At 33.4% G+C, this 15,162-nt stretch overlaps 1 protein-coding gene across 1 annotated transcript in view; it reads right to left on the bottom strand.

Moving 5' to 3' along the window:
- The window catches only part of MTREX (Mtr4 exosome RNA helicase), a 114,512-nt gene that overhangs the window by 76,559 nt on the left and 22,791 nt on the right, over positions 1-15,162 (bottom strand). Inside the window, exons 6-15 of the mRNA XM_035014428.1 lie at positions 14,436-14,610; positions 13,037-13,127; positions 11,310-11,434; positions 10,125-10,223; positions 9,384-9,486; positions 7,842-7,973; positions 6,177-6,256; positions 4,507-4,617; positions 2,814-2,915; positions 3-128 (exon numbers count right to left, since the gene is read on the bottom strand). Coding sequence (XP_034870319.1) covers positions 3-128; positions 2,814-2,915; positions 4,507-4,617; positions 6,177-6,256; positions 7,842-7,973; positions 9,384-9,486; positions 10,125-10,223; positions 11,310-11,434; positions 13,037-13,127; positions 14,436-14,610 — 1,144 coding nt within the window. The remainder of the gene's footprint in view (positions 1-2; positions 129-2,813; positions 2,916-4,506; positions 4,618-6,176; positions 6,257-7,841; positions 7,974-9,383; positions 9,487-10,124; positions 10,224-11,309; positions 11,435-13,036; positions 13,128-14,435; positions 14,611-15,162) is intronic.

Raw genomic sequence — 15,162 nt, 5'->3', positions numbered from 1 at the left:
ACCTTAAGTAGTTGTTTTCCGATCGTTGGGCTCATCTTTTCATCCACCATAAGAATTACAATTCCTCTATCATCCATTCCCCTCCTTCCAGCTCGACCAGACATCTGAATGTATTCACCAGAGGAAATCTGAGTGAAGATAATTAAAAATCCAGAGTTTAGGAGAAAACCTTGTGAAAAATATATTCTTAAATTTTTATCACAAAATACATAAGCACAAGTTATATATTCCAAAAAAGGAAACATAACTAAAAACATCAGCTTTTAGGGGTTTAAGTAAAAACACAAAAATGCAAAAACACTTAAGAATAATGTTATAAAACTAAATTTTAGCTCCAAAATGATCAAATACACCAAAGGTACAGGGAAGACTGTTAATTCACTGACATAAAATATCTTTGAGCCAGATGTTCTGGAAAACACTAAAGCAAAGAAGGAGTCAAACGCTACAAAATACCAATTCTGACTTGATCGTAATAGACTTTCTTTTTTTTTTTTTATTTTTTTTTATTGATTTATTTGACAGAGAGAAACACAGCGAGAGAGGGAACACAAGCAGGGGGAGTAGAAGAGGGAGAAGCAGGCTTCCCGCAGAGCAGGGAGCCCGATGCGAGGCTCGATCCCAAGACCCTGGGATCATGACCTGAGCCGAAGGCAGACGCTTAACGACTGAGCCACCCAGGCGCCCCTCGTAATAGACTTTCTTAATTTGCAAAATTAGATTAATATAAAATAAACATTTTTATTTTTAAAGTCCAATTCTCTTATTTTCTTGGTATACATCCCTGGAGTTCAGTAGAGACCATTCATCACTAAGAAGAACCTAGTCAAAAAAGATTAGTAAGCCTTTTCAGGGTGACATTCAACCACTAAGACACTGGGAAAAAGTTTCTTTTTTTTTTTTAAGATTTTTTGTTTATTTATTTGAGAGAGAATGAGATAGAGAGAGAGAGCATGAGAAGGGGGAGGGTCAGAGGGAGAAGCAGACTCCCTGCCGAGCAGGGAGCCCGATGCGGGACTAGATCCCGGGACTCCAGGATCATGACCTGAGCCGAAGGCAGTGGCTTAACCAACTGAGCCACCCAGGCGCCCCGACACTGGAAAAAGTTTTATCTGTAAGTGCTTCTGTACTATTCTCTGATGGAAAGGGTCCACAGTTTTCAGATTCCCAAAAAATATTTGACACAAGAAGGTTAAGCTACAAGAATGCGTATTACTGACAGCATCAAAAACAGACATAACAACCTGGGAGAAACAAAGGCACTAGAAAAAACAACAAAAAAAGCTAAACCTAAAAAAAGATCTGAAAACATTTCAAAAAGGCAATGCAATAGAACCTCAACAGGGCCCAAGGGCATCATTACAACATTATGGCACGTTATGGCTTTTAGGTTTAATAATATGATATTGAATCATCAAGAAAAGACTGCTTTCTTAAATTCAATTATCCACTATACTCAAGGTCCTGAGGACGCCAAGAAGCATGTAAAGTCACAAAAGACTTATTTACTTATTTTCTTATGGCATCAATTTTATTCGGAGAATTAAGTAATTTTAAATTGATAGATAATATAAAGATTTTTATATAAAACATAAAACTTAAATGTTATAAACAGGAATCACATTCTACATGAATTAAATTATTAAAAGTTCAATTTTAAAAAGTTACAGGTTACAGAAAAATTTTGAAGACTATGTAAAAATTTCTAAAGAGAAATGGCAGCTGCCTCACTGTACTTATATTTCTCTTTTGTATAGCATCCAATACATTTTCAAATAAAACAAATCAAGAAAAAATGCTTTGCCTTTACAATTCTACCATGAGTGCTTTTCAGTATTTTGATGATTAGTAATTACTGCCAGCAACTTCTCTTGAGTACAAAAGAATCACCACTTTCAAGGATTAGATTAACTGTAGAATAGCTGACTACTTAGAAATTTCTCCCAATGCCAGTTTAACCGAGTCTTTGCCTTGCACTGGATACTCAAAGTAGAAATTTACCTGCTTTCACCCCTGTGAAGCTCTACTGTCTACCTAGTAAATACCCATGTGCTGTTGTTTCTCAGTTTCAGGACTGCCTTCTCCAATGAAGCCTTCCTTCCATGACCCCTTTTATACAAGTGACTTTTCTTATGCTTTATCCATCTGTACATGCTTCTCAGAATCATTAATGCAACATTTTATTGCACATCTGTTAATTTTCATCTGCTACTAAGTTTCTTTAGAGATTGGGTTTAACTTTAACAAAGTTTAAATTTGGTAACTGTTTACTGAATGGGTTATTGACTCTGGATTAAGAATTTACTTTCTACCCAAATTCACTGTTTTACCCATGATTCCAACTTTCTCTCCCTTTCTTCTGCCTTAGAAAAGATATTATGTGCAAACCTGTTAAAGCTTCTATTTTCAACCTGAAAGATAAAATAGTAAGCTGCAACTGGAGCCACTGTAGATTTGGTGCCTTAAATAGCCTAAACTTAAAGAAATGAACACTCTAGATATATTTAAGATGCTTTAAAGCACTCATAAATCATCTGCACACTTAACCCTCATCATCAAACTCTTTCACCAAGGGAGATTTTTGTTTTTGGGTTAGCCAAACCCAACCCCCCTCCAAAACCAAAACCAAAACCAAAAAAACCCTAATGGATAGAAATGACAGATCTAAAATTAAACCTTGATGAACTTGTTTATTGGTTCAGGTACAAGTTCTTTACTATTTAGAATTGAAAATCTTAAAGATTATGTAAGCCCAAATCACGTTAGGTAAAACAAGTAAAAATTATTCCAATTATATTAATTATTTTACTTACCCATCGGAAATCTTTCCCATCAAATTTCCGGGCATTCGTAAATAAAACAGTTCTAGCTGGCATATTAATTCCCATAGCAAAAGTCTCTGTGGCAAATAAGGCCTAAATAATTAAATAATTATATGATTAAACATGTATTTTATTAAGCTGAAAAACTAGTTTTGTACTTTAAGTATAAACAAAACATTAATTTTAAAATTAGTTGTTAATGAGACTGCAAAAATAACATGCTAGTTCCAGATGTAATTCAGTATTGACATATAAAATTACTAAATAATATCTAATGTTCCTTGCATCCCAGAAATTTTTTAATTCAGGAAAAATAGTCTTTCTTAAATTCTAGTGGCAGTACCTTAAAGAGGATACTACTGATCTAATGTACAAAGCATGAGGCTGTAGATTACTTTTCTAAACACAGAAGGTCGTATTTCCTGGCTTTTTGACTGATGATGCAACAGTTTTAGAGCTACCCTCAGGATCTCTGAGGGGAGAACAGAATCAGTGGCTAAGTTCACTTGTAAGACTTTACCAACAAGAAACCGACCACACAAAAAACTGGCTTAAGCACACAAAGTAAAATCACTGAAGTACTATTAATCTAAATTTTCACCAGTAGGAAAGAAGATAAAAACATCTTTTATTTCATCAACTCAATAGAAAGCTATTCACCTACTAAAAAGAATGAAAAGCTACATATATGACAAAATTGGATTGTAACATGGGTAGTATAATTTTTTGTTTACAAAATAAGTATTATTTGTATGTTTGCTAGTGGGTATTCCTGAGAAGTGAAGAGGAATGATGGTCTTTCATTTTTTACTTTATTTACAATTGTTCTATTTGACTTTTACCACCACCAAGTATCACTTAAATTTTTAAGAAAAGATTCTTTAAAATGAGCCTCAATAGTAATCTGACGAGATCGGGCGCGTTCAGGGTGGTATGGCCATAGACGAGCCTCAACAGTAATCTATAAAGGAACATCAAGAGGGCCTTACTAGGACCTAGGTAGAAATAGTGACCAATTCTTGATCTAAAATATCTCAAGTTTGTTCTTTAAAGTGAGTAAATTTCTTTTAAATATTCTATTTAGTGCTCAGATTCTCACAATATCTGATTTTTAAAATTCTAACCTGATTTTTAAACATAAAATCATTTGTAAATCATATATAGGCTTATAACTACATTTTGAAGTAGTTTCCCATTTTTAATACCCCATTTCGGGGTACAGACGTCAACATAAGCTTTAAAATTAAATTAGACTCTCTGTGGTTTAAATTAGCACATCCTAAAAAACGCTCTTTTATAACTACCGGCAATTCTCCTTGTCTTCTCTAATCGTTTTAATCTGTATACAAACAGGAGTCCACTCAGAATCAACTCCACTTTTGAAAATTAAACAGCACCTTCTGCAAAATTCCACACTGTATAGTGTTACCATTTCTTACTTTAACTATAGGAAAGAAACCCAATGATATTTTACCTACAGCCCAAAATGTATGAAGTATAACACGATACATAAAAATCAACTTGTTGGGGCACCTAGCTGGCTCAGTCAATAAAACATGCACCTCTTAATCTCAGGGTTATGAATTCAGAGCCCATGTTGGGTGTGGAGCCTCCTTAAAAAAAAAAAATAATTTTCAAACTATTCATACAACACAATTCTAAGGCATAATAAATAAAATCATACCTTTATCAATCCTTCAGAAAAGAGAATTTCTATAGTTTCTTTCAAAATAGGAAGTAAACCACCATGGTGAATACCAATCCCTCGCTTCAAAAGAGGAAGTACATGTTCAACCTGTGATTGAAATATTGTTTATTTTTCAGTGATGTACAGAAAAGGGAAAGAGAAAATGTTAAACTAACCAAACCAAGAAAAATGGGCAATAAAAAGCTGTTTAAAGAAATGTTATAACTTTTTCAGAATAAAAGCAAAAACCAAACCCATATTCCCACAGATTATTAAACTCAAAACTCAAAATAATTCTGTCCTAGCTTTCCTTAATATGATATACTTTAAATAATAAAATTCATATATGCATTGCTGCCTCATTCAAATTCTCCAGCATCACTTCATCTCCCCAAATACGAATAGAAATGAGGGCAAAATATGCATCTACACAAAATAAACTTAATACTAGTCAGCTCCAACTAAAAACAAATAAGTATAAAGCATACATCACATAAATATGTACTTCATCTAAAAACAAATGAATTACTAAGGAATTCATCCTCATTAACACATTATCAAATGCCATTACATGTCTACTATTAGAACTGTGCTAGGATAACAAAGATGTATAAAGACATGCCTTAGCCCTCAAATATTAATAATTCAGCTGGAAAGAAAAATTACAAGAAAATCTTCCAAGTTAAATAGTATTTTAAACACTGAGAAACATGCTGTTGCATTTTTATCATAAATCCTTTATATATCAGAGTAATCATTTGTAATCAGAGTATAACCTCCCACTTCCTTTTCACAAAACAGAAGTTTCATCTCTTAGGTCACTACAGTAGTTTTCAGGTTTGGATGCACATTAGAATCATCTGGAGAGCTTCTGAAAGATTCTAGTGACCACAATACACACCTGACCAATTATATCAGAACCTCTGGGAGTGGTACCCAGTCATCAGTATATTTTAGAAATCGCCAAGCAATTCCAAAAGTTGAAGGAAAAATTCTCTGGATTAAAAGCAGAGTAGACATTAAATTCCTCACTAAACACATGATTTTCATTAGGTATTCTGTTTGGTAGACTTATGAATTAAATTTAGTGACTTTGGGGTGCCTGGGTGGTTCAGACAGTTGAGCGTCTGACTTCTTTTTTTCAAAGATTTTATTTATTTATTTGAGAGAGAGGGAGAGAGAGCACAAGCAGGGGGAAAGGGCAGAGGGAGAGAGATAAGCAGATTCTCCACTGAGCAGGTAGCCTGACATGGGACTAGATCCCAGGACCCTGTGTCGGGTGCTGAGCGTGGAGCCTGCTTGGGGTTCTTTGTCTCCCTCTCCCTCTCCCCTGCTCACACACACTCTCTCGGGGAAAAAAAAAAAAAAAAAAGAAAAAAGAAATTTAGTGACTTAAAATTAGTAATTTTGTAGTATTAGGAACAGAAGCAATAATTTCCAGACCATGTTAGCTTTCAGAGAAGAATTCCCTTAGGCAGCATATCTTTCCTCTTGTCACCTTTTCAGAAATTTAAAAAATAAATCAAGGTATCATTTTAGTGTACAATGCAACATATTTACTGCAGTGTGTAAACAATGCAATATATAGTAACGAAACCAAGAAATGCAAAGTAAAAATATGCTATCACACTTAATATCCACATTTTACTTAGTGACACTAAACAAACCTGAGGGAGTTTTTTATCTTCATCAGACAAGCAGTCAATGGCATTACTGAATACTTCTTCAACCATCTTCTTTTCTTCATCTAAGAAAAAATTCAAGGGTACATAAATATCTAAGTGAATCAGTGATACCAAGCTTCAGAGATTGCAAAGAATGTAAATTTATAAAGAATAACAGTAGAGTTAGTATTTAAAACAGAAGGCAAAATAGATAAAAATTACTGTTTAATAAAATTCACTGCCTTTCAAAACATATCTAACAGAATTCATCCATGAATAAAAGTATTATCTTATAAAATTAACAAAAACTATACTAAGTGCCATACATCTAACAATTACAGATCACAGGGATAATTTTTATCCATGATTGAGGAAAGTGAGATTTATAGCAAATAATGGAGGCTGCTATTAACTGTTAGAGGAGCAATGTCAAACAAAGCCTATGTTCTTAACTATTATACTGCCTTCTTGCATAACATCTATTAAATTACAGGTAGTCAATAAATATTTGTTCAATTAATCAATATATGACCTTGTAACATTAAGCAAATGCAGCACTGGTAAACATTTTTTTTTTTTTTTAAGATTTTATTTATTTACTTGACAGAGACAGCGAGAGAGGGAACGCAAGCAGGGGGAGTGGGAGAGGGAGAAGCAGGCTTCCCGCTGAGCAGGGAGCCCCATGTGGGACTCGATCCCAGGACCCTGGGATCATGACCTGAGCTGAAGGCAGACGCTTAACGACTGAGCCACCCAGGCGCCCCATGCAGCACTGGTAGTTATAAGGAAACATGTCTAAGCAGAGCAATTCACTCAATTAAAAAATAAAATATTACTAACTTTAGGAGTTTATGTGGAATATCTGTTTTTACTTTGCCCATGGATAAGTAAAAAGTAGCTCTAAAATGCATGGGTTTAATTCTGTGCCTTGATAATGAAACCAACACAACTGCCATTTGATTTTGGATAACTGAGGATATTATTTACTTCTCATTATACAGAATTACATACATAAAAAGATAAATTGAATAATAAATGGGTATAATATAATAAAGTATGCCGAATTAAAAAAAAAAAAAATAATAATAAAGTAGGCCGAATTTTTGGATAGGCTAGGCTACTATCTAGCTGTGTGACTTTAAGTGAGTTACACTCACAGATAATATGTGGGAAAAATTTATTAATTTAATACAAGTTATCTTACTTTATTTAAAAGGTTATACCACAATTAGGTAAAGGGCAGGTCTTCCTGGTTTGGATTTTTAGAAGAATGAAGTATAGTACTTTCTATACAGAAAGTGATCTGACCAAGTAACCTAGCCTTAAGTCGTCACACAGAGAGCCACAGTAATAAAGGCAGTGACAAAGGAGCTTATGGCAATGAAGTACAAGAGGGTATAATCCTAATATTTTTCAGTAGGGATCTTCGGATTTTACACAAAGCAATGTACTTATACCTTCCAATAAAACAAAAGGAAAAGAAGGAAATGATAAAACAAGGTCCTAAAACTTTTACAAATGTAATGAGTACATTACTGTAACTGTAATGTGAACTACATATCCTAGCAATACATAATAGATTAATCACAACAGATTAATCTTCTAACTAAAAATATATTTATATTTATTTTCATATAACATTAAAACTATATTGAAATTATATAGTACCTGTGTTAAAATCTAATTTGGTCATCTGAAGTGCATAGGCTTCACAGTCCTTTTTACTGAAACTGAAAATAATTACAGGTTGAAAATTTCTTTCCATAATCATCTTCACAATCTTGAACACATTCGATGGTCCTGCAAAAACAATATATAAACCATACCCCAAAATTAACTCAAAATGGATTATAGACCTAAATATAAAAATCTTTAACTATAAAACTCTTAAAAACTATAGAAGAATAAATCTCCATGATTTGTTATTAGACAAAGTATTCTCAGGTATGATACCAAAAGCACAAGCAACAAAAAGAAAAAAAAAAATCAGATAAACTGGATTTCATCAAAATTAAAAACTTTGGTACTTCAATAGACACCAACAATAAAGGGAAAAGACAACCTTTATCCACAGAATGGGAAAAAGGTAAGGGTCTACTATTCAGAGTATAGGAAGAATTCTTACAACTCAACAACAACAAAAAAAGACAATTTCATTTTTAAATGGGGAAAAGATTTGAATAAGTATTTCTCCCGATAAGATACACAAATGGCCAATAAGCACATGAAAAGATACATCACTAGCCATGAGAAAACTGTAAATCAAAACCACACTGAGATACCGGTTCATACCACTAGGATGACTATATTCAAAGAGACAGATTACAGTGAGTGTTGGCAAGGATGTGGAGGAAATGGAAATTTCATACCCTTCTGATGGGAATGTAAAATGGAGCTGCCACTTTGGAAAACAATCTGGCAGTTACTCAAAAGTTTAAACATAGAAATACCATGACTCAGCAGTTCCAAAGCTAGGTATACATTCAATGAGAAAAGAAAACATACGTTTACATAAAAACTGGCAGAATACAAATATTTACCACAGCATCATTCACAAGAATCAAAAAAGAGAAATAACCCAAATGTTCAATAACTGATGAATGGATAAATGTGATACATTAATTTAATAGAACATTATTTGATTATGAAAGGAATTAAGTACTAACACATGCTTTAACATGGATGAACCCTGAAAACATGCTAAGTGAAAGAAGCCAGTTGCTAAAGACCACACAAATTATGATTCCATTTATATGAAACATTCAGATAAGGAAAATAGAGACAGAAGGTAGATTAGTGATTGTATAAGGCTGAGGGGCAGGGGAAGAGGTTAGGAGAAATGAAGACTAACTGCTAGTGGGTAAAGGATTTCTTTTTGAGTTGATGCAAATGTTCTGGAATTAGAGAGTAGTTGCAAAAGTTTGTGGAATACACTAAAATACACTGAATTATACACTTAAAATGGTAATTTTTATGGTATATGAATTATATCTCAAAAAAAATTGTGGTGATGGTTGCATAATTCTGTTAATATAGTAATAACCATTAAATTGTATACTTTAATGAATAAATTGTATAGTACATGAATTATATCTCAACCAGTGTCATATATGAAAAAGAAATAAACCTTTATTTATCCAATTTTATCTTATATTATCTAGAGCTTTATATACCTTCTTGAGGGGAAAAGTGAACAAAGTTCCACATTACCTTTTGTTCCTCCTTTCCGCCCCTTCTGATCTCCTTTTGCCAAATCACCAGCATCTCGAAGTACTTGCATTGCAGTATTAAAATTATCTTCTCTGAAGTCACCCTGGAATCAGATATTTTTCTATGTAATCTAATATTTAACCACAATCCAAACATTTTTCATACCTCAAAACAAAGCTTCCTCAAAATAAAAATAATGTGATAATTGTTACAAAGGTCATTGAAATAGTTAAAAAATGTATATAATAGGTAATAAAAGGTAGAGATATTAAAACTGGGAAAAGCAAAACATAAGATATCTGAAACATGTCCCAAGTACCTATTCTTCAGGCATTTTAAAACACTAGAAAAGAAGAAGGAAAAAAAAAAACTGGGAAAGAAGAAAAATCTTAATTTATGCATAAGAAAAACACAAGTCTTAAATATAATTTCTGAAATAAAAATACACACAAGCCCAATAATTCTGGACCATAAAACTACTTAAGAAAAAAAATGGACTTCTACCATTCTACTTCAGTTTCAGGAAAAATAGGTATGAACAACTAAGGATGACATTATAAGGTAAGAACCACAGTTAGTCCCGGTGATGGCTATTAAGGAGGGCACGTAATACAATGAGCACTGGGTGTTATACGCAAATAATGAACCATGGAACACTACATCAAAAACAAATGAAGTACTATATGGTAACTAACATAACATAAAACAAAAATAAATAAATAATCACAATTACTCCCTTACATTTTCATCAACCACAAGGTGCAGGCCATCTCCCCCTGCTGGAAAAATGTAGTGCTGCAATGGAGTGGGCCGATAATCTGTGTAAATTACATGACAAGGCTGTAAAAAAAAAAAAAAGAAAAGAAAAACAATTAAACACATAATTTTATTTCTTCAAAATAATACTGTGTATTTAACCTACCTAAAAGACCTTGGGGAAATAAACTTTTGAATTCAACATTTCAAAAACAGAAAAAACAAAAAATTTTAAAAACCAGGCAAGAGAAAAATGTGGAAAAATTATGTCTGTCGAATTATACTACCATCTATTCAATTTTATCAATTCCCTAATCAGGGTCAAATACATGATGTGAGTTTCAATAGTGATCTTGGATTCATACCCTAGAACTGTGATGCCATAATTAAAGAAGATGCCTGTTCCTACACAGCAGTAGTATGGTAATACAGAATGCTCCCTCAAGTAAAATGGGATTTTTTTGCCCCACAAAGGGTTTTCAAAGCTTTACTAAATCAGCAGGTTGATCTAGCTCCTCCAGAAGATCAAATAGGTTTCTATCCTACAGAAGCAACATAGATGTTACAAAAATGCCATCAGAGAGCTTATAAACAGATAATGGTTTGTAAGAATACCGGTATAAAGGAAAAATAGGGGCAGGAAAATAAAACCAAGAATAAGTTCAGTACAAATGAACAAATGTTTGTTATGACGTGCTATGCTGCTGCTAAAGTTGGACTACAAAAACAAAAGGGAAACACAGTCAGTAAAAAGGCTGACTGTGTTAACATAAGAAGAATCAAATCACATGCTCAGGAGATGTACAGCTTTTTCCTGGTACTGAGGTCTTAGAGAAATTCTCTATTATAAGGCCTCATTCTACGAGGAAATGCAGTAGTTTCCAAACCTGGCAAATCATCAGGATCAACTTAGGAGCTCTTAAAAGTTAGCTCTTACAAGCCCCTACTCTCAAGAGATGTTGATATATTGGGTTTTAAGATGGCGCTCAGAAATACACACTTGTAAAAAACTAATCAGGTGATTTTGATAAGCTTGCACTTGATGTGAGAAGTAGTTTCACATTAAAATGTCTTCTTAATTCTAGGTGGCATCAAGAACAAAGTATAAAATATAGTAAAGCCAACTTATAATATTTTAAATACTGAAGACATCAAAAAGAAAGAAAATACCTGCTTATGTAAATGGCAAATCCATTCAGCAAACTGTCGGGCATTTGGAATAGTAGCCGAAAGAAACACATAGTGGACATTGTCAGGAAGCAAAATAATAGTTTCTTCCCATACAACACCACGCTCTGGGGGAGGAAAAAAAAAAAAAATATATATATATACACACACACACACACACACACCTTGGAATTCAGGGTCACTTTATTAACAAGTAATCTAAAATTATTATCTCTCAAGCTCAATAATTAGAAATGCAGACCACTTTACACAAAGATATTTTTAGCCATAGACCCTCAATGAAAACTACTTTAATTCCTACCATGAATTGATCCAATAGATAGTTCTAAACCACTAATGTACTCTGAAACAATAGCCTGCAAAGAGCAGCTCCAGACTGAATACTACTCACACAGCAAAACAAGAGTCCCATGACAATGTAAATAGTATTTCCAACTCACTTTGAGAAACAAAAGTTAATGGCTTGTAAAAAGTTACAGAAACAAAATTTAAAGACACACATTACTATACCATATAGCATCTTTCAGCCAAATTACCCTCATGATTTCTAGACATGAAAGATAGATTTGATGAGCAGCAAAACTATGCCAGTTTTTATTTAAATGGAAAAAGCTAGAAAAATCAATTGGAGAGTTTCCCCCTAAAATAAAAAATCAATACAGGATTCCTGATTTTAAAACCAAAAGAGCTCCAGTCAGAATTTTATGAATTCGAAAGGGGTGAAATGTTTAAAGGGTAAATGATTTCATAAATTATTATTACTTTCACTATAAATAGAGGTTAACTCAGTGCTTTAGTTTAAATAAAAACTGAGTTTTGGGGCGCCTGGGTGGCTCAGTTGTTAAGCATCTGCCTTCGGCTCAGGTCATGATCCCAGGGTCCTGGGATCGAGCCCCACATGGGGCTCCCTGCTCGGCAGGAAGCCTGCTTCTCCCTCTCCCACTCCCCCTGCTTGTGTTCCATCTCTCACTGTCACTTTCTCTGTGTCAAATAAATAAAATCTTTAAAAAAGTAAAAAAATAAATAAAAACTGAGTTTTAAGTGTGTACATGTTAAACATTTAACTTTTAAATGTTAACATTAATCTTCCCAGTTCCACTCAAAATTCCAAGTATACTTACTTTTGCTTACAGTAGTGTAATAGCTCAAGTAAAAGGCTATTTTTTTCTCATTTGTATTTCATAATCCCTATTTCATATATTTTTTTTTACCATAAACCTACATTTCTGAGTTTTTAAAAACTAAAATACTAATAAAAATCAAGTTAACTCTAAGCTAAAAGCTTTAAAAATGTAACACTTATTTTGGAAAGTTCTCTATTAAAAGCAAACTAGCTTTAGGGTACCTGGATGGCTCAGCTGGTTAACCGTCTCCCTTGGGCTCAGGTCATTACCTCCGGTCCCAGGTCAAGCCCAGCATCAGGCTCCCTGCTTAGCTCTTCCTCTCCCTCTGTCCCTCTACCCTGCTCACTCATGCTCTCTCTCTCTCTTCCAAATAATAAATAAAAATCTTTATTTGTATTTTCTCACCCAGAGTTACTATTTAAAAAGCTGCAGTTAAATGAGATGATATAGTTTCCCACAATTTAGTTTACCAGAACTCTAGCCACATGAATAGTGAAAGCAAAATTTAACAACTACTTACTCAAAATTCCTAATGCCCTTAAGGAAAATATATGGCACACATCTCAGCAACACAGCAGAACATACCTGAATCTCTCATGTAATGAATTTCATCAAATACGACCCACGCTACTTCTCGCATAACTTCAGAACCTCTGTACAGCATGCTTCTCAAAATCTAAAAAAACATAAAACAATTGAGCAAAATTTTGACACAACAAAAGTTCTTTTTGACAAGGAATTTTGGAAATGCTTTAATGGAGACATTAAAATAATTTAGGTTACTTCTCTTACATATATCTCATAAATCAAATAATATTCCTTTTCTCATAAAACCAAAATAAATGACTTCTCAACAGTTAGTAATCAGGTGCAACTCATGGGGAGAATTATCACCCCATCTGCATATATCTTAAGTATGAAGCCACTTCAAATTTTTTTTTTTTTTTTTAAGATTTTATTTATTTATTAGAGAGAGAGAATGAGATAGAGAGAGAGCGTGAGAGGGGGGAGGGTCAGAGGGAGAAGCAGACTCCCTGCCGAGCAGGGACCCCGATGCGGGACTCGATCCTGGGACTCCAGGATCATGACCTGAGCCGAAGGCAGTCGCTTAACCAACTGAGCCACCCAGGCGCCCTGAAGCCACTTCATTGTACATGTAACACTCATTACAAGATCCACACTATCTAGGATATTAGAGTAACTTATCTCCTATTCAACATTTGGTACTTTATACAGTTTACTGAATTTTTTCTACTTCATCTCACAACATGGATACTCTCTGGCAACCAGTATCCTGATTTTTTAGTTAAAGAAAATCTTCCACATATGGAAAAAAGTTTTGGGAATGGAAACTTACTTTGGGCACCAAAATGAAAAGTGAGCAATGCTTTTGGCTAGCTCTGCAGGCCAGAAGTTAATTTATGCTCTCTACAGTACCATGTCCATGTAAAATGCAGGGCTAGAATTCAAGAATGTATAAAAGTACTTGGTATAGCCAAGATGGCTAATTGTGTTCAAAACACAAGATATTTTAAGTATGTAAGTTTTAAGTAAAACCTAACTATGACTATGGGAAGAAGCTTAACTTAGCTGAACATTTCTTAAAAAGTTATTTGTGTATTTATATCAACTAAAATGCAAAAATAAAAAATCAAATGAAAGGAAAGCCACTACTTATATTAAACTGTATGCAAAACTGTCAATGTATTTCCATGTCACTGACAATAAGCCTTTAAAAATATTTGGTGAAAAAATTCTATGTCATATGACAAGTAACAGGATTAATAATTTACAACTAAATTTATATAATTACTAAAACCTTTTAAGATGAACTTTTCCTTTTCTAGTAAATCTACTAGGAAAATAAAGTATTACATTTTAACTATATAGAGCAACTGATAAAGCATTGTATGTTCTAATTGAAGATACATTAATTAAATTAAAATTAAAAGGGATAAACTGGATGAAGCACCATATAAATTACCTCTGTGGTCATAACAAGACAAGATGCTGTAGGATTAATAGTAACATCTCCAGTCATCAAGCCAACATCCTGAAATTCTTCATACATTTCCCGGTATTTCTGGTTACTCAGAGCCTTAATTGGGCTGGTAAATATTACACGCTGTTTTTCCCTTAAGGCCAATGCAATGGCATACCTAAAAATGTGAAAGCAAATAAGAATAAAGCATTCAAAACCTTTTCTTTAAAGTACGTAAATTTTAAAATTCTATTAATATAGAAATTATGTCCCAACTTCCCCTAATTATCTTAAATGGACTTAGCAGAACATTAACATCTTGTTCTATTTACTAATGACAAACTATTAAAGTAATAATTATTCTAGTAAATATGAAGTATAGTGGTCTAAATAAACAAAAATATTTAACTGTGGTCTATTGGAATTAATGTAACTTAATGCTAATACCAGTAAGTTACTAATGGTTACCCTATTTCTTGGAAGTAAAACACTTTTTCTATAAATGGGCCTCCAAAAGTTGAGAGCCTCTGCCTGTCAGTTTATACATATATAAACAATTAGCAAACACTGGAAAATGAAGTTTTGTTCTTCTGAGTTTCAAAAATAAGTTCATCCGTATGTATTCTTTCCCCACATGCAATAATTATCAAATCATTCCTTGCCGGGGAATTATGATGGGTTCTAATTTTGGAAAAGTTCTTCCATAGCTATTAACAAAATGCAATATAGT

This window comes from Mirounga leonina, unplaced genomic scaffold (assembly GCF_011800145.1).
Source record: "Mirounga leonina isolate KUSES-001 unplaced genomic scaffold, KU_Mleo_1.0 Mir_168, whole genome shotgun sequence".
NCBI lineage: Eukaryota > Metazoa > Chordata > Mammalia > Carnivora > Phocidae > Mirounga > Mirounga leonina.
Note: the sequence above shows the minus strand (reverse complement) of the source record. Positions and strands in the feature narration are given on the sequence as shown.